At 39.0% G+C, this 24,897-nt stretch overlaps 1 protein-coding gene and 1 long non-coding RNA gene across 5 annotated transcripts in view; one reads left to right on the top strand and one right to left on the bottom strand.

Moving 5' to 3' along the window:
- The window catches only part of CHRDL1 (chordin like 1), a 39,300-nt gene extending 34,332 nt beyond the window's left edge, over window positions 1-4,968 (top strand). For all 3 annotated transcript variants that reach the window (XM_038122885.1, XM_038122883.1, XM_038122882.1), the window contains exons 11-12: window positions 1,002-1,091; window positions 2,365-4,968. In XM_038122885.1, coding sequence (XP_037978813.1) covers window positions 1,002-1,091; window positions 2,365-2,495 — 221 coding nt within the window. In that variant the 3' untranslated portion in view covers window positions 2,496-4,968. The remainder of the gene's footprint in view (window positions 1-1,001; window positions 1,092-2,364) is intronic.
- Window positions 1-24,897, bottom strand: part of LOC119695062 — a 68,812-nt gene that overhangs the window by 2,147 nt on the left and 41,768 nt on the right. The window lies entirely within an intron of this gene.

Here is a 24,897-nt window from a genome sequence, read left to right as displayed (position 1 = left end):
GTTTACAGATCCAAGCATTTTGCTGTTCTTTTGGCTCTTTAGGATATCACTATTACAGCCACCTCCAACATATTCGAATTTTTCTGTACAAAACTCATTAGAAACAAAGCTGTAGTTCTGCTAACTCCTACCCTTCACTGGGAGCAAAAGCACAATGACAAACAGGTTTTCAGTATTACTCTGTGTAATTTATTTCAGATAAATGGGTAGCAGGGTTTGAAACGAGTTCCTGGAGGCTCTTACTTAGGATGGACCAAAAAACTTTCCTTTGAAATCAGTCTGCCCTGTCTGCCATAGTGATGATACACCCATGGAAACAATATATTTTACTAGACTAACTGGTAAAATTAGAACAAAATAGAGAAGCATTCAGAAGCCCAAGCACTTGTGCAAATTGTGAATTTTCAGTGTAATAAAAATTATCTCCAGCCTCATAAAAATCATCTCTATCTACTTTAAGCAAAGAGCATATGATCCTCATGGGAAACCCTCACACAGTGCACTCTTTTGCATGGAGATGATACATCTCTAGATGCTTTAAAGGAGAAAGCCAAGGCCAAAGTGGGAGCAGAAAAGAAATCACAGAGCATTGGGTGGTTCACAACTATCCTGTGTGTTAAAAAGCTAGAAAGCCTAATAATGATTTGACAGTCATGTTGCCTGCTGGCTCAAAATGGTATCTGACTGCAGAATTATGCTGTTTTTCTCCAAGACACTGGGACTTTGGACTTCTGTTGTAATCTTACATTTACTCATAATTAGGAAGGATTCAGTGTTTTGGAAAAGAATTGGCTAATTCTCACACCCCTCACAAACTCGCTGCAATCCCAGTTTCACAGGAGAATAGTTTTACAGGGGAATAGCAAAAAAACGGAGGGATGGAGAAACAGAATTTCAAAAAAGAATAGACTGAAAATTTTACGAAAAGGCAGGACAGCACTCCAGGTTTAGAACAATGAGCACATTTCCAGTAACATGCACTTCTCATTTCTTTGCTGAAGGGATTCTGCATCACCTCTATGTTGAAAAATTGTCTAAGAGAGAATTTGAAGGACTTCCTTACTTCAAGTTGATAACAAGGACAACCCTTAGTAAGTAAAATTCTGACCTATTGAGGTTTCTACTCTCCATATAATCACAGTCATGAAAAACATTCTCTGTTACTCATCCCAGTCAAATGGATGTACTGAATTTTCCTCTAGTATATGATAACAATATTTGATAAGTTGAGATTTAAGTAATCAAAATATAGCAATTTAGATACAAATATAGATACATATAACAGTAGTTCATGTACATGCTATCTTAGTCTCTTGTGTTTTGATAAGGTACAATATAGGATCTTTTCTGCCCATGCTAGCATGAGTCTGAAATATGACTAATGTCAGCACAGCTGCAGAATTTGGATTTATTTATGTAACATGTCAAGTTACCCCAGTGTTTTAGAAAGTAATTTAGAAGGGGAAAAAATCAGATCTTTTTAAAGGGGTTCAACATGCCCTTATGTTGTATTTGAAAGATTACTTTCCTATGTTCTTAACAACACCTTCATTATTAAAATGTGTTTTATGAAAGGACATGTACTACTTTTACACTCTTGACTCAGTTTAGTTTTTGTATTTCATCCAGTTTGGGATTGTGACAGTAGTTAACAATATGTAATTCAGCTAATTTGCTAACTGAAATAGGATATAGATATTTTTAATTCCTAGTTCTTTTGTATTACAACTTGAAATTTTTTTTCTATAACTTTTTTCCTAGTTAAAAAGTCTTTTTCCCAGAAATAATATATTCTTAATTGTTACAGACCTATTGAGATACAGATATGTTTTCATATTGAAAATGCCCTAGTTTTTTGCTGTCAGCCTTCCATAAGCTTGTCATTGTTATCTGTAACATATTCTAGTAGGCAGTAGTATTCTAGTTACCAGGACAGCATGCATTTCTGTTACCACTATCATAAATGTGTAGAAATATTATTTTCCATCACACTTTGTATTAGGCACAGGTAGGAGGAGGTCACAGAACATGAAACATTTAGCTGTGTTGCTTCCCAGCTTTTAAATACTTTGGTTTACCAGGGTATCCAGTGTCATAAAATGGTTGAATAAATAGAGCCAACTTACAGGACTACTTAATTAAAGAAAATAGTATTATTCTGATCTGTATTTTTTTAACAAATTTATTTTGCATGGAATATGTTACATGGTTGTAAGATGCTTTGCATATTTTCCATGGGAGGATTGGACGTTCCCTCTTTGACCATTGTGAATCAGTTGGTTTGCAGAGTGCTTGTAAATGTCTTCAATGTCCCTGTGCCCTTTTCTAAGTCAGTATCTCTCTCCTTTGTGTTTTTGTTTTCAGGCCAGTGGAAAATATTTAGCGAGGGAGAAGCTCAGATCAGCCAAATGTGTGAAAGCAGAGTGTGCAGGACTGAGCTCGAGGATTTGGTAAAGGTTTTGTACCTTGAGAAGTCTGAAAAGGGTCACTGTTAAGGGAGACAGCACTGGAGGGAAAAACACAAGAAAACTTCTGAAAACTTGGATCTGCAGCTGGACTGCAGGCTTATTTTGCTTAAGTCAGCAGTTGCCCTAAACCCCAAAACTATAATGCAGTAATTATTCACATCATGCACAGCAAATTTGCTGCTTTATGTGTAGTGGTCTGTGTCAACTGTTCAAATATATCCTCCAAAAGACTAGAAGTCTCTGTGTTACTGGTGGGGGAAGGAGAAAGAAAGACTGTGCTTTCCTAGAGTTGCATTTCTTTACAAGTTAAAAAGAGAAAACACAATAGTTTTACTATTATTATTTGGCAAGTTATTCAAACTAATGAAAAGAAGGACACCTAATAAATGTGCAGGAGCTATGGAGAGCATTATATCCTGTCCTGAATTTATACCATTTCTGGTGTTGAAATTACTCATGGATTTCTTGTAGTAGTGGAGGAAAAATAGGAGCGATACAATATTCATGTTGGAGACATAAAAACCAGATTTAAATGAACAGACTCCTTAGCAGCCTGCCTTTGGGATGATGTCTTGTAGTTGAGCAAACAAAGTCCATAAACTGAACAGCAGGTGTTAGTGGCAATCAATGTATTTTTGTAGCAATTGGAGCAAATGTTGGCTTTCAAGTGGTTTTCACTGTTTCTTCCACCCACTTCTCTAAAAGTGTTAGCTGCCTATCATAACCCTAATAACTTCATTCTTCTGGGCCCTATTTACACATGCTCTTGGCTGGTAAACCACCTTCTGAAGTGACGTGGCAGAAGGTGGTGAAGTACTTGCAGTATTTTCAAAACACCTGAAGCATTAAAACTCACGATTAATAATAACTTAAAAGTTGTGACAGAACTTAATTTATTTGTTCTGGTTTGTTACAAACATAATCTTCATTTTTCTGAGGGTGACCTCTCAATTCTCATGTTCCAAGAACAGCTCTCTCCCATGACAAACAGCTATAAGCTTGTAGAGCACAACAAGCAGCTGCTTGTTGTGACAACTGTTATCTTCAGGAAAAAAACTCAAATCTGAGAGATTCTGTTAAATGTAGTATGGCACGTCTACAGTGTGTTTAAGACAGGTGACTTTCATTTGCAGAGTAATTGTAACAATTTGAAAACTGTTTTCACCAAAATCCTGCACTGCCCTGTGGCTGCAGTATTGGATTAAATCCCAAGATGCAAGTGACTCTGCCTGCTTTTGCTCCCATTTTCTACTCCACAAGCAGACAGGAATAGTGCTGTTTAAACACAAGCTAGGAAACAAAGCTTTATGGAAATGGCCTGAGCCAGGGGCTGGGGCTTCACAGGGAGTGAAATCATCAGTGACAGCAAAGATTTTGAGGTTTGTCGTTCTGCCAGTGACAGCACTCAAGGGTGTCCACATTCCTAAAGGGATGAAGTTGTGGGAGAGGCTGGTGTTGAATGCCAAAAGCCCCTTCAGGCAGAGCTTCACCATCGTGAGGGGATCCTTGGCTTGGGCAGCAGACCCTGGCAGTCTCAATCAGCAGGGCAGGCCTCAGGACCTTCTCCATGGCACCCAGGGCCTGGCCGTGCTGCCTGAGCCTCAGGGCTTCTCAACAAAGAGGAGCAAGTGAAGAGAACAGACATGAAGGTGAAGGAAAGGCTGAAAGGAATTAGGAGAAAAAATACAGGGTGATGTCAGGACCACCCTGCTGTCCCTAGGCCAGGACAGAGAGCAGGTGAGATTTGGGCATACAGGCCATTTGAAAGTGCAGCGAGTTGAAATGCAGGAACACCTGGCTAAGAGAAATCCTCTATCGCTGTTCATGAAAAGGAGAACTAAGTGAACTGTCCTGCCACCTTTCCAGGGGACTGTAGCTTCCATAAGTCCTGTCCTGGTGTTGGAAAGGGGTGTAGCATATCTAAACAAAGGCCCTAAGACCTCACTGCACCAGAGCTGCAGTGTAACTATAGAAGAAGCAGTTTGGCATGAGAAGCACTGATTGCACATGGCAACTACTGGGTTGAAATGTGCTGCAGGACCGTAACATTATATTATAAATCTTTAGGAAGAGGTTCTGAGGAATTGTAGTGTTCTGGTGAGAAGACCAGCAGTTGATTTCTCACCTAACAGACAACGTCTGTTTGTAGCAGTAGCTGGTGGCAAAAGACTAAGTGGAAAGTGTACAGTGTTTGTAATTTTTTTATGAGGAAGGCAACCTGCTATTTTGGATTTGTGACAGGAATGGTGGAATCCAGATTGTGTATTTATTTTATAATAAACACTTCTTAAGAAAAGCAAAAAACAATCATAAGCATCATTTAGTAAAATGCAGTGTTGCATTCTTCCGGTTTCTGGTCACTAAAGACAACAAAATACACAATGTCATGTTTTGCATTCTCTTCATGAGATGTATGTCTGTTACAGTACTTATTTATGTACTTGTTGTATCACTTTGACCTGGTTTGATAAATTAATAAACTCTGAAGTTGATAATAAAATAAGATGGTTTGCCTAGGGTGGTGTTTGTTCAAAATGTTTGGTTCCATCTCTCTGTTTGCAGATGGCTGCTGGCACCTCAGACAAAGTCTGAAGCCATGTGCCCAGCTGGGTGCAGTGCATGACTGCCTGCTATGAAATCGATACTGAGATATGGAAGACTCAGACTAGAAAATACCCAATTTAATTCAGCTTTCACCTACCCAGCAAGATTAAAGCATTGACATCCATATATGGAAAACAACCCAAGAGGAAATCAAGCATTGCCAACTGAGAGAACAGTACAGGACTTACTGCTTTCTGGGCAAAACATATTCTGAAGCTCACAGTAATTGGGAGAATGTTGATGGAATCAATCTGTGCTAATGCGTAAAAATGAGATGGTTTTCAGAAACATAAGGGAAAAAAAGTAACTCTTACATGGCTAGCAGTGTTAACTAAAATGGAGATCATCAGCCTTGGCAAAGATGAGTGTTCAAAGTAAATCACTTTAAATCAGTAGGTACATCAAATCTGAAATCCAGAATATCTCTGGGAATTTCTAATGAGACTCGTTGTTGTTTCATCACATCCTGTATATTCATTTTGGCCATCTTTTAATTGTAGAAGAAGTCTGTTAGGAGAATCCTTTCCATGAGAACACACTCCAGGCACATGGGCCTGCTCTGCTCTCCTAACTCAGTCAGGGGCATTCACCTTCCTACTAGCTGAAGACTGAAAGTCATCAACTGTCAGGGCTGCACAGCTGCATCCCCATTGAATGTATTCTCTTGATTTCATAACATCCAAATGCTTTTTAGCAGCACACTAAATTTTATTGCTCACTTCACTCCTATTCCCTTCTCACGTAACAGGATCATCTCTGGCTCCACACGATTCCACAGGTCAGGAGGGGCTGGGTATGGAGGCAGGAGCTCTATTCACTGCTGTGTTCTTCTGAATACTTTGAAATATACCCACACAAGTACAAGAGAAACAATGTGTCAGCCTAACTAATACTCTCTTCTTCCTACACTCTTCATTTAAAAAAAGGTCAAAGCATTTCACAATTCAGATGATGACTCCTTCCAAAATAATTGATAGCACATGAAGTATTTGCGTAATGTTGGTATGCTCTAGTGCCTATTGTGTTATCCATCTAAGATAAAAGCCAAGATTTTAGTGATTTATTGAGGGAGGGGTGAAAATTGACAAAGTTAATCCTTATTTCCATTTATTGCTTTTGTTAGAGGTTTAAAAAATGTCTTCATCTTTTGATCTGAGGTTTTGGACTGTTTTACTTTTTGGGTAAAGTATGTCTGCAAACTACATGAGTATATGAGTAGGAACCCACAACCCTCCCTTCTCACATAGCACCAACCCAACTGTGAGCAAGAATGCAAAGCATCCAAAGCAAAAACAAGTAATTGATCTTAACCCTGCAAAACACTTTTTAGTGTAGGCACACTGGATGATAGTTCATTCAGTAAATGCAGCGAGCCTGATTGCACTACCACTTAAAGTAAAAACTCCCAGTCCGTCCTCAAGTGACCTCAGCTCAAGAGACAGAGACAGTACATCACACTAAGCATAACATGTAGCTAACTACTACAAACAGCACCCATAGCTAGTTATCTCTCCACCAAGATCAAATCTATCTCCTATAGATTTACATTCCTCTTTCTCTCTGCTTTGTTCCAGAATCACAACACCACAAAATCAGATGTGTTAAGGCCACAATAAATTAAAACTGCATTCTATTCCCACTGATGGAAACAGAAAATCCCAATCTCTTTAAAAAGGGGTCATACTGCTACATTCTGTACTGGCATTAAACCCACTGTAGTATAGTCTAGAAATTCACGTGTACCAAAGGTACATTTTATACTTTTCACAGATTCCCAGTCACTTCATGTTCCCTGGACAGAACTGTTGCTCTAGTCTGGTTCTCCCCAGCTAAGTTTTCTCCTCTGCCAACAGCTAGGATGGGACAATGAATGTGAGTTCTAATTATAGAGGTATAAATAGAAGTCTAGTGATGCTTAAGGTTTACTGGGGTATTTCTGTTCCACATCTCTAAAAGGGAAGAGTCAGACTTCCCAGTTAACACATCGAGCTTGACATTAACATGGCATTTATTTCCATTTCCTGTACTGAAGTGTTGGGCAGTGTGGCCAGCTTTTATGCTGCTAAATGCAGTTTGTGGTAGCTGCAGCTCAATAGAGACTGAAATAGTTTCTACACAAACTTTTCTTAGTGTACTGAGGGTGGAATGGGAAGTGTTATAGAAACATCAAACAAGAAAAGTGAGCTCTTGGGCCAGCTTTTTCCTTAGTGAAATAAAAAGACATTATGTAGAAGCATTTATAGTTATGGCTGCACAGCTATCCATAACCTAATAGACAACAGTCACCAACTAATCAATCTTCACAAAGGTCTTTCTAGAAAAAGGAAGATTAGACTTTAAATGTGGTTATTTTGTTAACCAAAAAAATATTCTTAGAGACACATATACTATTCCAAGTGATGATATGTTCCAGAAAGCTGAGTTTTCATATCTGAGATCATGTTTTCAATTCTGTGCTATTAGAAAATATTTCCTTAGCTTTGAGTGCCATGTTATAAATCCACATAAGCCAGGTCTCACAAAATCTTTGGGTTTAGATCTAGCCAGGCAGTGGCGTCCTTTCAAAAATGGTCCAATGACAACATTAAAAAGCATTAGGGGATGTTTACAATCAGAACTGATTATCCACTAAGTTTAACTTCATTTATATTAACGCAAACCAGGTGTAATATTATGCAAGCAAATCCTACCAGTAGTCCTTCTCACTCACTTCACACTACGTAAATTATGATAAAAAATAAAAGGAAAAGAAAAAAAAAAAAAAAAGAGTGATTTTGAGCTTCAGCAAATGTGCCAGAATTCTGGAAAGAAAACTCCTGCTGCTGTTTTGCTTGAAAGACTAAGTTTATAAATTATGGATTGTTTTCACAAACAAAATTTAAAAAAAAAGAAGCAGGTTTTCTTATTAATTTGGCCTACAGCCTCTTTCATTTTGCAATCATAAGCAACTGAAAGGTTCTATTGATAATAATGGTCAAAGCCCACAGAGACTTAAGAACTTACACCAGCTTTTCCCACCCTGATTTTTCTTCTTACTTCAAAGTCAGATGTCTTTTAGAGACCTTTATAAACTGATGAGTCCCTGCTGAAGAGACTAGGCTCTTCCCATGACATCAGCCTATAACAAGCTCCCAATGTCTTTATGGTCTGCATGTGTTGGGAATTATTTACCCCATCTAAATGATGTCCATGATGAGATCACTCTTATTAAGACAAAACTATCATAACCGCTGTGCTCATGATGATTGCAGCTCACATTAATGCACTGAGTGTCTAGGAAAATATACTTTTCAAGCAAGAAGTTAAGCAAACCCTAGAGAAACTGAGGAGCAGAGAAACTCTTGACAGCTGCCAAACTGCATTTGAATACTGATCATTGCAAACTGCAGGTCTTTTTCCTGGCCTCTCCACCAAGTAGTGCATTTCTTAAGAGACATGTTTTTTGCTGTGATCAAAATATTGTAAGGAGCTTCTGCTAGAGCAGTACATCTAGAATAAAGCTCCAGCAAAATCTATCTGCTGGAAGACTTTCAAAGCCAAGAATTCACTAACAGGTAAATGAGGTCTCCCATTCTTAGATTACACAGCTCAAATACAGCAGAAACTCACTGCCTGCCACTGTTCCCTTAAAATACATTTCTCCATAAATCTACATAATATTCTCTGAAGGCTTTTGTGAAATTTAAGTAGAAAAAGATACATCAAGTAGTATTTCAAAGGAAATTATTATATCAAATTCTGTGCAAATCTGTCTGTTTGCACATTAGAGGGACATCTGACCCAACAAAGGAAGGAGCACTTCAATCTGGACAGAAGGCACAAAAAATTAGGGATAATATGACATTGTCTATTATAAGTGTAAAGGAGAAAGACTTTTCTCATCTTCTCGTTCTCATTTTAAATTGCAGTTTTCAGAGACATTGCAAATCATTAATTGGTACTCCAGAAGTTGCTGAACAACTTGTGAAATCTTAATAGATTTCCAAACAGAGGATCCCAGGGGACTGCTTAGCCCAGAGGATTAGTAAAGAGAGTAGAGCAGTTGTCACTTTGAGTTTTACTTCAGGGTAGTGGGCTGAACCCAGCAGACTAACTTTTATTTCCATCTTAGAAATCACACCCAAAGACCTTGCTTGTACAAAAAGATTGCTCTGGTCTAGTACCTGAAAGGCAGTCAAGGTGAGCCCCAGGATCTGCCTCCATCAGCCTTAAAGCCACTGCTACTGTTCTAAATTCAACAAATTTCTAAAATTTGTTGCCTAACATATTTTAACAAAAAACAAAAAACAAACAAAAAAAATCAAACCAAAAAACCAACCAACCAAAAACCAACCAACCAACCAACCAAACAAAAAACCAACAAAAAACAAAAAAAACTATAGACTGCTGGCATCAAAATAACCTGACTTCTATCAGGTATCACCTCTCTATCAGCTTCCCTCCCATCCCAGAGCTAGGGACACCTATTCCGCTGTGAAAAAAATTCTGGTAAAACAAGATTTTGTGACCCAAAAAAGCAGAAGAGCCAAAATCTGCTTCCTAAGAACTTTTGATGACCTTGCTTGGAGAAACTCTGTAAAATTCCATCTCTGCTGCCCGGGAACTCACAAAGGATCCTGGCCCATTTCTAAAAAAGCTTCTGAAAAGTTAGTCTGCCCCTGCCAACAGCATAACTGTTATTGTCAGTAATTGCCATCTGAAAGAAAATCCCAAAAGAAAGTTGGCAATTAGTCTTAGGAGAGCTCAGAATGATGTAATGTTTGACAATAAGCTTTTGACTTAAAACAGGTAGTCCAATAAGTTGAAAGAGCATTCAAATGAAATATTTTATAGATCAAAGGGTTTTTCTTTCTGACAAACTTTCAGGTGCCTCATAAACTCTTCAATTTGAAGATTTGACTGCTGCATAAGAGATAGCAAACTTGGGGAGGAAATGGGAAAATTTGACATAACCCCTTCAAAATGAACTTTTAAGTAAGTTAAAACAGATTTTGTGCTTTTTTTTTCACCTTTAATTCTGCCCTATAAGCTAACTACTTTGGATATGCTTAGATCTTTTTTCTCCATTATAAAATCTCAGTAACTCCTCACCGAAAACACGTCACCTTCCACTATCCTAATACAACTTATTTTTCCAAAATAGTAAATAAAATAGGGTAAAATCAAGCTTAAGGTAGTGATGGAACTCTTTTATGAAGTGAATAGGTGCTGTGTGTGCCAATACTGTCTGTTTAATCACAGACTAACATTTTAATTATGTATACAGCTAAGGATTTGCTTGCATTGGCTTAATTATTCTGCATGATAATATGAACAAAGGGCCTCTGTTAAAGTAATCAACAAGAATTTTAGCTGGCTGAGTTTCCTCAAATGTTCCAAGAGCAATGAGAGATCTGATCATTAAGCATTTACTGCCCCTGAGAGCTATTTTAAACCTGTTCCCTTCATATCACAGCTGGCCTCAAATTCTTTTTATCTGAAAGCCCTAGTGAGACAGAACAAAAGAATGTTTCTCATTTGGAGTGAGCTGTCTGTGTCATCTGTGTGATGTTCACTAGCAGGAGATGTCTATCTTAATGAGCTTTTGGCCAGGAACAGCACTGCCACTTTCTAACTTTTGTCCAGTTCACAGGGCTCCTGATGCAGGGTGCTCTGGATGTGTTAGAATTGTAAATGAGCCCCAGAAGTGCACATTGCCCAAGGATCCCACAGTGACAATTAAGCAATAGTCTCTGCTCTCGGGGGCCTCTCCTGCTGGATAATTGACCCCCCTGATAATTGACCCCGACGGGAGCTATGCAGAGAACCCACGCTGAAGGTGAGGACGCAGAACAGAAGTGAAGGTTCATTATCTTTCAATGAAAGGCAAGTTAGCACCAACAGCAACTGGCTTTTAAAAGACCAAAGGCTCAAACCTTTCACTTTTTGAAGGATTTACCATTAATTTCTCCTTTGCCCAACAGAACCTGACTGTTTTGAAATACACCCTATTTTAGTGGGTCCCAGGAATCAGATAAATGGTAGCCAAGTAAACACTCCGAGCCTACCCACATATATGGAAAAACAGAGTCCAAGAATCCTAGAAAGTTGTATAGAATAAGACACAATAATAGTAATGACACAGTTTAAATAGTAATGTCTTAGTTTAAAAGCTAAACATTCTACCACTATAAAACTTTTCCATGTAAAATCTGGAAGCACAGGAAGAAAACCAACAGTCAACGTATTACATCAGGAGAGGATCTCTGTGGTACCCTGCAAGAGCTGAAGTCCAAGGATTTTATGATCCTGCTTCCCTCTCTAAGTCTCCACCATCAGATCACATTGCCCATCACACAGAACCTGCTCTCGCAGTGGTGACACACTACAGGAGCACCTGTCCATGCCACATCTGAAAGATTCAGCTCACCTACCCCACCAAGATCAGGGATGGGGGGAAGAGAGCTACAAAAGTAAGCCAGTACCATGGTGGACATTAATGTAATTTCTATGTTGTTTTTATTCAAACATTCATTTTCTCAATGAAACAGAAACCTTCTTATCAAAATACACCAAAATGTTTGTGATAAACCTAATAAGAATGACTTCAAGAAATTTTAAAAACTTGTTAACTTATTATATGAGAGGCAGATGTACTGGGGGGAATAGGGGGACTACTATACTTGAAGGCAGCCCTGTGGAGTATATGTTTCATATGACTTAGCAGAGGCTGTAGCACTATAGAATCCCCATGTGTCCTAGGGTGACTTTATGATGCCTGTATCCCCAGCTGTCTGTTCTCTTTCTGCTGGATATCAAGTTCTGTACCTTTCAGACCAGTTCCAAGAGTGAAGGGGGGCAGAAGAAACATGCAGATTGTCTGCAGAAACTGCACTTGCTCCCACACATTCCTGCTCCTGGACTGTGCTGTCTGCAGCACAGACAGACAGTGGGACAGAGATCTCTTTTGCTTTTTAGTTAGGGTTTTTTTTAGATAGCTGAAGCAGAGAATTTCCCTGAACTATGGCTTTTCTTGTTCTTGGAACTGTTCAACCCTGCTCTGGACTGAAAACCCAGGAAAACACCGGGAGCTCACGCCTGTGGGCCACCAGGACCCGGGATGAGGCATTTGCCAGCACAGGAGGGACTGATAAGAGACTGAGCGAGCTCAGCTACATCCCACAACAAGGACTTTCTCAATTTGCCATCTCTTCAGAACAGCGAGAGGTTTTATTGTTTAATATTATTTTTTTATGCTTGTGAATACTTTGCTTGTTAAATAAAGAGGTTTCTTCCACTTTTCTCCAAGGAAAACTTTTCCCAAACCAGTTGGGGGAGGGTTGAATCTGCTTGGGTTGGGCTGCTTGAATCTGCTTTCTAGAGAGACCCCTTTGGAAGTTTCCTCCCAAATTTGCCCTAAACCTAGACACCATGTCACCACTGCAGCTAATTCAAGCCCACATTCACTGTGGATCAATTTGATATTTCTCCTATTCAGTACAGATTACTCCTGAATCTTTGTTCTTGTTTGGCACTCAGCCTGTTGTGCTGCCCAGCAACCTGAGCCCCATACCATTCAGCCTCATTCCCTGCCCTATCACTCCTGCTAACAGGCCTTATCATTTTCCCTGGGTTTATAATTTCTCCTTGCTTTTCAATTCCTCTGCCCCTCAGACTATAATGCACATTCTTTTTCAAACATCTTATTTATGCAGTTGACCATTTCAGTGAAAAGGCAGACCACTGCCTGATGGATTGTGGTGGATGGTCTTTTTGAATAAACTTGTGCCAAAAAGAATGAGCATAGCTGAGGGGAGAAAGTGTGGTGTCACATTGTACAGTGGGGAGGCACCAGTCCCATAAGCCTGTCCTGCTGTTCAGGAAAGTGGCTCGAGGTGATAGTTATATTGTTAACAAGTTACGTCATTAAACAAGGTGATAATAAATAGGTATTTTTCAATTCCCACTCATTAAAAAAGTAAAAGCCATTCCAGAGCTGTCTATTCCCAGGATCCTACTTGCTTCATCTATATTCTAGTCCAGTCCCTGAAGGTTTTCCCTTACCTAATCTGCATTTTTCCTCATTATTTTCTCCTTCCACAAATTCAATTAGTTTTGGCCACCAACTCAGAAACGCCAAAGGCATTAGCAGAACAGTGTGGGGCTTTTTGTCTCATCTGATTGGCAAGGGCTGCTGTTAAAAAGCCTGATAAATAAAAGGAGAAATAAATTGAGGCAAAACAATGACTGAAACTCCTACAATGCACCTGTGGTTTTAGAGAGCTGGCTGTTTGTAAGTGGTTAGTCGGCTTTCCTCAAATCTGCCCTTTTGTGACATGAACATTCACTCCTGATAGGAGATGGTGAGAAGGAAAGAAGCAAAACTTTTAATAGTTGTGCAGATGGCAAATATGAGGGAAGGCTCTGTAATGGAAAGGAAAAGGTAAAGAAACTACCACACCAGTCTTGTCTTGTGTCTTCCTGCACACGTATGGTTGATTTACTTTGCACATTCTTGAGCAGTTTCCTTGCAGCACTTTGTTGCTTGCTTTCATGCAAGCTGTGGTCTTAGCTCCCATGTTTGGCACAGTTCCTCTGTAGCATGAACCTGATTTCCAAACATACTTCCCCCACCACAGCCATTAGAGTGGACTACGAAATATTCACAGCTGCACAACTGGTCACAACAGAAAAAGCTATTCCCTAAACTGTTCACAAATGCCAATATACATGGCACAGTAATGGAATGATGCCTTTGGGGAGAAGGGCAGATATCTGCCAGTCCTACCATAAGAGCTACACTGGGCCAAGCCCCAGCTTTCACAGCTCACATTTCACTGTTGTTGAGCAGATGATACCCAGAACATGCTGAAAAAAACAAACAAGACATCTCAAACCTCATTGTGGTTTCCAAAAATGCAAATCCCAGATTCTATCTGGATCATTGGATTTCATTTGGGGATCCAAAATTATCCATGGAGCTCTGTAAACATCAGAACATCACCAGAAAATGCACAGAAAAATATTTTCTCATACCGTCTATTTCTCTGGCTTGCAAATTTCAAAAAATTTTGGCTAATGGAAGAGTTTCCCCACTGAAGTTATTTTTATGTAATTCACAATCATTTATTAATCCTGGCATCTGAAAATACAGCTCTCTATTAGATATGTTCTTAGATATTAGATACATACAGCTCTGCATTAGATATGTTATTAGATTTTCATTCGGAACCAATTACAGAATGAATTGCCTTTCATTTGGGAGGAAGAACAATCCCAGTTCTCTATAGTATGGATTTGCCTCAGTACACTGCAAAAGTCAGCAAGAAAATCCCCAGGACAACAGGTATGGATGTGATGTAAGTGTCTCACTATGTTCAAACAGTTAGCACCAGGAACTATGTACACTCTGAGATGTTAACAAAACCGTGCCTTTCTCCTTCTCTGATCTAGAGCAAATTCAAAACTGGTTCTGCCAGCAGTCTTCAAAACCACTGTGGCAGGAGACCACACACAGGAATCCAGAGTGTTAAAAATAGATTAGAAACTTATGTGAATAAGAAAATCAGTATTTAAACCCCTAATCATTTTCATAATGTGACAGCAAGAAAGAAGAAAACCTGAACTGATTTCTGGCAGTATGCAGTGTTAGCATTCTGGCATCAGTTTCCATACACAGATCTACCAAAATAGAAACAACTACCATTAAAACAGTTTTAAAAAAATAAACTTGCTTTCATTACAGATAATAACACTTCTCCCCACCCTGAAAAAACATCCTTTTATTTGTCAAGTCGGGAAAAAAGGTCATGATAGTTTTCATAAAATTTGGATGATTTTCAGCCCAGCTCCAATGACAAATGACAGCTGAGAGCCTTAAAGCTCTTAAAGTGTAGGAGGAAGGGAGAGCTCTGCACTGAGGGATTCATGCTTTCCTGTATGTGCATTTCTGTATTATTTCTATTTTACATGTTTATAAAAGAATTTATAGATGTAGATCTCCATTCCTTAATTTATGCCTGTTTTAAGGAAAGTTTTATCTCTGTCTTTCCTGCCTGCCCTTCCAGTTCTCTCTCTTAATGCCTCAACCATCTGTGTTAATTTCTGAAAAAGCCCCAACTGCAGTTTTCTGACAAGAAAAAAGAAAAAAAAATGTTTTTGAGAAATATTATATCAATTCTGCTTTTCTCCACTTAGCTCTCTTTTCTTACTGCCCTGGTTTTGGCTGGGGTAGAGTTAATTTTCTCCATAGTAGCTGGTATGAAGCTGTGGTTTGGATTTCTGCTGGAAACAATGTTGATAATTCAGGGATGTTTTCCTTATTGCTGAGCAGCGCTGACACACAGTCAAGGCCTTTCCTGTTCCACACCAGCAAGAGGCTGGGGGTGCACAAGGAGCTGGGAGGAGACAGGGCTGGGGCAGCTGCCCCCAGCTGATCCAAGGGATATCCCAGACCAAATGGCACCATATAAACTGGGGGCAAGAAGTAAGGGGGGCAAAACACACCCACACCTGAGCTGCCTTCTTGTGTGTAATGCTTACAGACAAATGGACTCTGGGCAGCAATGACCTGCAAGAACCAATTATTTGGAAGCCAACCACACACCAAAGTTTTGAACACATCGCCCAGTGCAAAATGCAGCCTCTTCTGATGGAGCATGTTGAGTAGCACAAGACAGAAGCGTTGCCTGCCATGCATGTAAGCAGGATCCTTTCTGCCAAATGGGTTTTTTCAGAGTTGTAAGATGGTGGGTACACAGTTCATTTATGGACTGTTGGAGCAGCTGCTCAATCTAGCTGTGAGATTCTACCAACAACTTCCTCCTAAGTGAGGAGAAGACCTCCATCAAGCATGGTTAGATCCACTCCATCCCAGCCTTAACAAAGCTCCAGAGCCGAGTAAGCCAGAACAACGTTTGCAGGAGTTTTGTCCTACACTTTCAAAGTGGGATCTGGCTGTGCAGATTCAGTCACCTGGCAGAAATCTCAGAGTACCTGTTCTTTAAAAAGTAATCTTTCCCTGGTATCTAAAACTAGACACCCAAAGAATAAACAAATCTGCAGCACTAATATTCAACTTCCTAATTTCACTAGTAGCAGCTTTTGCAAGGATAATTTAATTCTTCTGTTTCATCTGGGATTGCAGCTTGTAAACTCCTTTGAGGATCCCTACCAGGAATTCATCAGCATGAAGGACATATACTTGGAAGATCATAATCAAGTCAATCAAGGGGAGAAATTCAAAAGCTTTGCCACTAAAGGAGTCAAACATAAAAGCCTCCCTGAGGGGGGTAGAAGTTTATGCACCATGCCTGGCCTATGTTAAGAAAATTAAAACTTCTTTCACAACATAAAAGAACTAAAGTGTCAAGTCACTAAAACCAGTTTCCAGTACAGATACCCTGTTTGAGACTGGTTTATGAGGTAAATACAAATTTATAATGCATTCAAAGAAACACAACTGACAAAAACATAACTAAGGGATATATACAAGGCAGACAGCACATAACATAAATTAAACAAGGACAATTTAAATGAAATTTAGCAGCCATCCATGTTGTTATAACAAAGAACACTTCTATTTATATCCATGGCAAACTTCTTACTTTTTTCAAAGGAAACATTTGCAGAGTGGATTTTTCTAAGTATCTGTCTAACATAAGAGTTAAGGTTTGCTCTTATTATTTCCCAAAATCTTTTCAGATAGGGTAGCAGGGCTTGAGAAAGGGAGCCCAGATTGCTGCTGGGGAATGTGTGTCAGTGAATAGAAAATGGGTTTGGGTTTGCTGCTTTTTGGTTCTGTTGGATAAGGTGATTCTCCTCTTCCCTCCCACTCACTCAGCAATTTTATTTTGAAAGCCTGCATATTTAAGGTGACACATGTTCTAAATACATCATTCATAGAAGGATGGAAAGAAATCAGTTTTCTGAAGAAGGCTGTCGGTGTTCTCCAGGAGAGAGCAGGTTATAAACTGATTGTTACAAGGCACAATTCAAAAAACAAGGTATCATTTTTCCTTGCATGCAAAAATGATAATCCACTAATCCCTTTGAAACTGTGTCATTTAGAGGACCCAGTAGAAATGAAATAGAAATGTGGCTGTATAACTAGGTAAACATTTTGTTGCCTCCAAGAAGACCCATAAAGAATCTGGTGGGTATTTTTCAAAGCTGCCTTAGGGAAAGGATGTCTAATCCCCATTAAAATTAACAGAAACCGGCTCCTCAAACCCAGGCAATGAATGGCTTTGAAGAACGAGCTCTGTGGGGGTAATACATAGTATCAAAGAGCAGGGATGAGTTGTGTGGCTCCCTGCATCGCATGGGAGTCACCTGTAGGTTTGTTTGAATGAAAAGGCAGTGAGGGGAAGGAAGACAAAAACAACAGCAATAGTAACAATAATAACAGCAACAACAACAACAACAGAAATAATAATTATAGAGATTGAACTAAAAAGCCAGATAGAAATTCCCAATGGACTCTAGTAACTTCAAACATTGTGGAAGGTTTTATAATGGTAACTGGAACTGTCTGACTGAACTCAAGACTCAGATCTGTTTTGGTATGATGATACAATTCAACAAATCATTATTGGAAGAACCTATTTTAAAGTTTGCTCATTTTCTTATTTAAATCTCTTAAGGTTAAAGACAAGCTAGACAGTCATTGGAAAGAAAAACATTAAAATCTGAATGTAAATGGTGAGAATTTCCAGCTCTCCAAATGACAGACACATTAAGGTCCCTTCCAGTCCAGCCTATTCTATGACTCGATAACAAAATTTAGAGATAGTAACTTATAAAATTATAAAAGGAAAATATTTAATGCAGAACAACAATCGCCAGAACTTACAGGCACAGGACATGGTTGAAAAAGCTTAATTTGATTTACTGAAATATTAAATAAGTGAATAAAAATATCAACAAATAAAAAATATGAACAGTTCCATAAGATTGGATCAACAGTTCACATTTAGGAATTTGTCATCATTTATTTAGGTAGGATTCACAAAAAATGCACTGATAATGGACATCACATTTGCCTCTCTCCCTGAATCCACCTGCACCAGCCTTTGGCAGTGCTGAGAAAAACAGGCCTGGTTTGAAAAAAAGCTTCAGCACTGCTGCAGCCAGCTCTCCCAGCCCCACTGAGAGATTTAAAATGAGCTCTAATTTAAAAATCACATGCTCGTACTTTTTTTTATGGTAAAAAACCGTTCTCTGGAAAGACTCCCACAACAGAAGAAAAAATTACTTGTTTTGAGATTATGTACAAAATCTTTTTCCTTTAGCCTCTCTCAGTATTTGGAGGTGGTGTTTGTTGCAATGCAGAAAAGCACACAGGAGTTGAAATGAGAACTCTGACATTAAGTTTCCCTTTCAACTAAACAGCCCCTGCCTTCCAGACAACTCACACTTGGTTGGGAGCTTTTCACTCAGCTTTTCTCCTGACCTCTGGCTTAAGGGGTTTTATTTCTACTGAGTAAAATGAGAGTGGGTCCATTCTTAGGTGCCAAATTGGGGTGAAAATCACCACAAAAACATCAATAATGCTCAACATTACCAGAAGTAAATTAAGTCTAACTAAACAAGCCATGGCAAACAGAGTAAACTCACACTCTAAGGTGGACTTTCACACAGAAGGCAGCTATAAACTGAGTGTGGCCTGCAAATCGATCAGCCCCCTGCCTCTACCTAATGAGACTCTTTTCTTTATTGCATTTTTATAGACTTATAAAAGCAGCATAGGATGGATTATATGGGCTGTCTGTCTACTCTGTCCATCTGTGGCTCTATTGGTGTTCACTCCCATAGACCACGATAGTACCTGGCAGGGGCTGGAACTTAAAGAAATACAGAAGTGATTGAGAGACTTCTAAAAAAATAACAAAACAACAGACATACAGCCACTTCCCCAGTAAAACACTGATTCCAACAATACCAGTTTGTAACAAGGACTGTAAAATCAAAATGAGTCAACAGGAAAACTTCTCTACAATTGCAGCACAACACTTCAATAGCCTTTGTGTGAGATCCATGTGAATGTCAGTCCTAATTCACGTTAAAAACACAGGCAACTTCTCAGAACTCTAAATGGAACATAATTATTAAAAAAAAACCAAAACAGGTCATGTCTATTTGGATAGACTTATTTCAAAGTTCTAGGATAATGACTTCATTTAATATGCATTACACAAGACATTTTTGGAGCTATTCCCATAGAATCAAAGCCTTCCTGTTCACGTAACTCAATTTTGTGATTCTTTATTTTGTCAGTGTTGCTGTAAACAATGTGCTGCCCATGGCAGGGAGGGGAGAGAAGAGATTTCTTTAAGGAAAAGTAGTCATCTCTGCTCAGAATTTTGTTGTTACATTTACCAGCTGCATAAGTGTTCTGATAAACTGCCAAAAAGAGTCACTATAAAGCAACACTCCTTTAAAGTTTTAATCCTTATTAAAGGAAATTATCTGGACTCTCTCCAGAAACATTTTGAGGGGGAGAAAGGGGCAAAAGCTTCCGCAGAAGATCAAATGTTGTTGATTATAAATTCATTACCAGCATAACTGCTAACTTCAGTAAATTAACAAGGAACTTTTATTATATCCAATCAAGCTCTTGTTAAAGATAACAAGTTCTTTTCATTCCTCATATATTTGTATAACAGTCACTTTTCTGGAACACATCAAGTTTGTTGCAAATCCATGTAAATGTACCACTCTGTCTTTGAACTCCTTAAAAATAATAATGAAACCTTATGATCAGAGTAAAAATGCACTGGTTACATTAAAATATTTCAAAATAAAAGATTGGGAATTACAGAAAAATTGGGTCCAGTATCAGCAAAGAGACTGATATTCTACAGCAGAAGCATCCTAAAATGATAAGTATTTCACACTTGGTTTTTATTGTTTTGTTTGTACAGAAGAAGCTTAGTTAAACAGTCTTTTTAGGAAATCTGATAGTGCAACAAAGATCCATTATGGTTTCATTTTAGAGAAGGCATTCACTCAAATATTAATTACTAAAAAGCTATTTTATATAATCAGTTCAACCATATCATTATGTTAAGAATCCTGTCTTTATCAAATAACCAAAAGTGGGAGGGAAGAATGTTTTGCTTTGAAGCTTTTCACTAATAATACATTTTACAGCAAGTTAAGTACTTTCTAAAAAATAACTACTTCAAAAGCAAATATCTTGGTGACAGGCTGTTGCACTGAGATCCCTTTCTTACATGCCATGCTCTAAATACATATTTTTCATCCATTTCATTTGTCTGCTGTCCAAATTTACGAGTGATGAAAGAAATCTTTCTGGAAACTATTTAAGAAAGTTCCAATGCCCACTGAAATCAATGTCTAGACTGGATTAGTCTAATATGAGAAGTTTTCCTAAAAACTTCAAATTATCCCTCCAATTAAGCATGATAAAAGCACACAAAATTGATGAGAATAATTTTTAAAAAGGCAATGCAAACCAGTTTTTCTCAGTCCCTCTTCTCTAACAGTACTAAAAGAAAATAAAACCTAATGCATAAACTGTGCATTTTTACATAGATCAGCTAAAAATCTGCCCAATTCACAGTAATGCATTTCCACAATTGTAAATGTTTTTTTCTGACAATCAGTCATTTATTGCTTATTACTAATATTGCTCAAAGCCCTTTGTTCTAACAGGCTAAGTAGGAGCTTTTACTGCAAGTGTCGTTCTTTTGTTTATTTCTTTTCCATTTCTGTTGGCCAGAATGAAATGGTGATGCACAGAGAACATGAACATGAAGATGGGCATTTCTTCTCCTCCCAGTAGGACACAAGTTGTATCTGGGCAGCTTTCCATTGTCTGATGTTCCAGGATAGGAGTATTTGAAAATCATCTGCAGCAGCACAGTCCAAAAGTCAAGAGGTGGAGCAGAGAGAGCAGCCACCTGCAGTCTTTTTATTTCTGTATAATATCAAATATATTCAACTTAAAATGTTCTTGGACAACTCTATCAACTTTTAACTCCCATGTAATTTATCCCTCCTTCAAAGTAGTCTAAGGTTCATTGGCTCTGATTAGATGAAAACAGTCATTGCTACTAACATCATGTAATGAGCTTAGGGAAGGCCTATGAAGCAGCACTGTGGTTTGCAGCACAGGCACTCATTTGACTCAGCAGAGTCAGTGCTCAATGCTGTCACTGATTTTCTGCAGAGTCTCAAGCAAGTCACTTCATTTTTGTGACATCTTTATGCTGTGCAGATCAAAAAGGAAGGGTTCTAGCATACTGCTGCTGGTTTGGGGCTGGTTTGGCCCTTGCTCTTAGCCAAGGTCTCTCACCTTCCTCAGGACATAAACAGAGCAGTTTTTTCCTTGGAGCCAAAGTGCTAAAGCACAGTACATCTTGATGTCTTTGCCCTCTATCCTGGCTTGTTCCCCTTCAGAGTCTGTTGGTGCCACTTTAGTGACAGAACAAGAGGCCTCAAGCTGTTCCAGGGAAGTTCCAGATGGACATCAGGAGAAACTTCTTCATACAAAGAGTTGTAAAGTGTTGGAGTGGACTACCCATGGAGATGGTGGAGTCATCATCCCTGGCAGTGCTCAAGAAATGATTGGACAGGGCACTTAGTGCTGTGGTCTAGAGGACAAGGTAGTGATCAGTCCAAGGCTAGACTATGTGATCTCAGAGGTCTTTTCCAACCTCACTGACTCAGTGATTCTGTGATTCATGAAACCCAAGCAGTCTACTTGGACAATGACAGGTACAAGGATAATTCACCTTGGTGCAGGAGGAGAGAAAAGTCCTGGATACAACGTGGGATTTAAGAGGTGAAAACTGGTGTCCCACATACACCCCACTGTCCCACATTTTTCATTGAGCTGGAAAGTCCTAGCTCAAGCTGAACTGAGCTATGTTGTCCCAGCATCTCTGTAAGATGTGGTTTCCTTGCAGAAGCAGGACATGACATGCTGCTCAGTCACCACAGCACTGCTTCTCTCCCACAACTGAGAGGTTCTCTGCAAAATACATCAAGGCAATATCTGTATTCACTAAGTGAATGCCCTAGGGTGACTTTATGATGCCTGTATCCCCAGCTGTCTGTTCTCTTTCTGCTGGATATTAAGTTCTGCACCTTTCAGACCAGTTCCAAGAGTGAAGGGGACAGAAGAAGCATGCAGATTGTCTGCAGAAACTGCACTTGCTCCCACACATTCCTGCTCCTGGACTGTGCTGTCTGCAGCACAGACAGACAGTGGGACAGAGATCTCTTTTGCTTTTTAGTTAGGGTTTTTTTTAGATAGCTGAAGCAGAGAATTTCCCTGAACTGTGGCTTTTCTTGTTCTTGGAACTGTTCAACCCTGCTCTGGACTGAAAACCCAGGAAAACACCGGGAGCTCACGCCTGTGGGCCACCAGGGCCCGGGATGAGGCATTTGCCAGCACAGGAGGGACTGATAAGAGACTGAGCGAGCTCAGCTACATCCCACAACAAGGACTTTCTGAATTTGCCATCTCTTCAGAACAGCGAGAGGTTTTATTGTTTAATACTATTTTTTTTTTACGCTTGTGAATACTTTGCTTGTTAAATAAAGAGGTTTCTTCCACTTCTCTCCAAGGAAAACTTTTCCTGAACCAGTTGGAGGAGGGGCTGCTTGAATCTGCTTTCTAGAGAGACCCCTTTGGAAGTTTCCTCCCAAATTTGCCCTAATTCAGGACACCACCCAAGGATGCACAGTCACAGTGAGATCTAGGAAGGAGGAAAACAGCAGATACCTAAGAAAAGACAAAGGAGCTGAAAAAAAGCTGTCCAGAAAAGATGAGGGATTGATGATGGAAGAGAAATTGTAGAGAAAGAAGACAAAGTGGACTTGATTCACAAAAATCTCTCATAAACAATAGCAACAATAAATTGGCTCTGTGTGCCAGAAATTAGCTACGACTCTTCTTTATATGTGTTTAAACAAATCTGCTGTAATCTAAGTTTGATGATACGTGATCTGTAACACCAAGAAAATTCAGTCAGCCTTCCCTTTAGAAGCAGACTCTTGCTCTAGCAGCAGCCTAGGTTCACAGGTGTTCTCCTTGGGTTAGGGACTCTTCCATTCTTTGAAGCAGGCAAAATGTCAGGAAAGCTACTCTGCCACAGTTAGCACATAAAGAAATACCTTGAAGATTTTTCTCACAGCAGCAGGCAGAAAGAAACATTAACAATATCTGGGCAATTCCCCAGACCAAAGACAACATAAAGATTTGCTTGTGTATTAAAAACTTTAAAATGCAACAGCCTATGAACAGAAAACATTTAAAAATTAGGTATATATAAGATAGGTAACAACACCCATACATACATTTTTCTTCTTTGGACCACAGATTTATTGGCTGATGCAGGTTACACATGTACTCTACACCTTGTACAATTCAGAAGCAACAACCTCTGCCAATGATATTTATCATGTGTTGAAATGATGATTGAGATTCGAACATTTAAAACTGTAAAATGACCTTAGTAGGTAGGGGGAAATGTTTCATTATAGTACAAACAGCAATTACACATCATTAAATATAAGCTAAAGCTTCTACATTTCTTTTCTCTTGTCTTTGTTTGCTTTGTTTCTGCACTTTCATCTCATTAAATTCATTGGCCAAGTTAGTCACTGTTATGTGTTTTAATAATAATTTCATAATTAACCAAATGGAAAAAACCCACCAAACCAGAATGTTTCCAATTCCCTAAAATCCAGATCTTATCCACCCACTCCAACATCTGCAGATGGTAAGCACAGTCTGTCTCTTCTTTAATATCAATAATGTTAGCTGCTAATATCTACATACAATAATCTTTTGATCTATACTGGGACTACTTGTCTGGCCCAGTTCTGCACTCACTGCTCAGGCAAAGCTAACCCTTGAATCAAAGAGAACTCAGTTCAAGTAAAGGCTAAAGGAAAGAGTTTTTGCTTTGCTCTTGGCAGTAAGTGCACTGGAAGAGTCCCATAAAACACAGCAGTGTTATGGGGATATTTGCCTTTGCATTCAGCAGCTGCAAGAAGGTGTCTCAACTCTGAGTCAGCCCTACTTCAGTAAAGCAAGCCATGGAAATACATGAACAGATTTTTTTTTTGTGGAGCCAACAGGTTTTAGTAGGAACTGGTTATGTTCTGCTAGAGTTTCAGTATCTCTTACAATTTTAGAATTTTAGAAAGGACATAATTAAGCAGCAATGAAGTGTGAGAGATACTAAGGACTTTCAGTCTCAAGCATTTAAAAAACAAGTCAAATCCAAATACACTTTTTCATTGACCTTGGACTTTTAAAAAACAGATTTGAAGTCTTTGAGGTTTGTGTTTCTGAGTTTTTCTCACAAGGGGCTAGAGAACATTTTTTGAAAACCAAGATGCTTGCAGAATCAAATTATTCTAGGAGCTGAGGCTCTAGGAAAAAAATTACTGAAAATCATCAAAAAGCCATTAGCTATTTCTGTTGGTGAGTTAGCTATTTCTGTTAGGTAGTTTAGTGACCTAGTTCCCTCCACAGATGTTCTTTTGAGGAATGTTGCTGCAAACATTCCAGACAAAAGAGATGCAAGAAAATTTGGGGTTTTGTGACCAGAGTGGTGATTGCATACATGCACTGAAGGCTGAGCAGACTGTATTTCACCAGTTGATGGTTATTCCCAGGACATGCAATTAAAATGCAGCTGTTCATTAGAAAAATGATACACTATTCTTGCATAAGTAAGGTGTGTCGTGAGCAAATAAAGGGGTCATTTTTGGTCCAAAGCCAGTATCTGAATAAATGCTGCATAGGAGATTTGAGGTACAATTTGACAATAAGTAATAAAGAGGCAAGAGTTGAACCAAAAGC

Source organism: Motacilla alba, chromosome 4A, assembly GCF_015832195.1.
Source record: "Motacilla alba alba isolate MOTALB_02 chromosome 4A, Motacilla_alba_V1.0_pri, whole genome shotgun sequence".
Taxonomy (NCBI): Eukaryota; Metazoa; Chordata; class Aves; order Passeriformes; family Motacillidae; genus Motacilla; species Motacilla alba.
The sequence above is the reverse complement of the archived record's forward strand: the minus strand, read 5'-3'. Positions and strand labels throughout refer to the sequence as shown.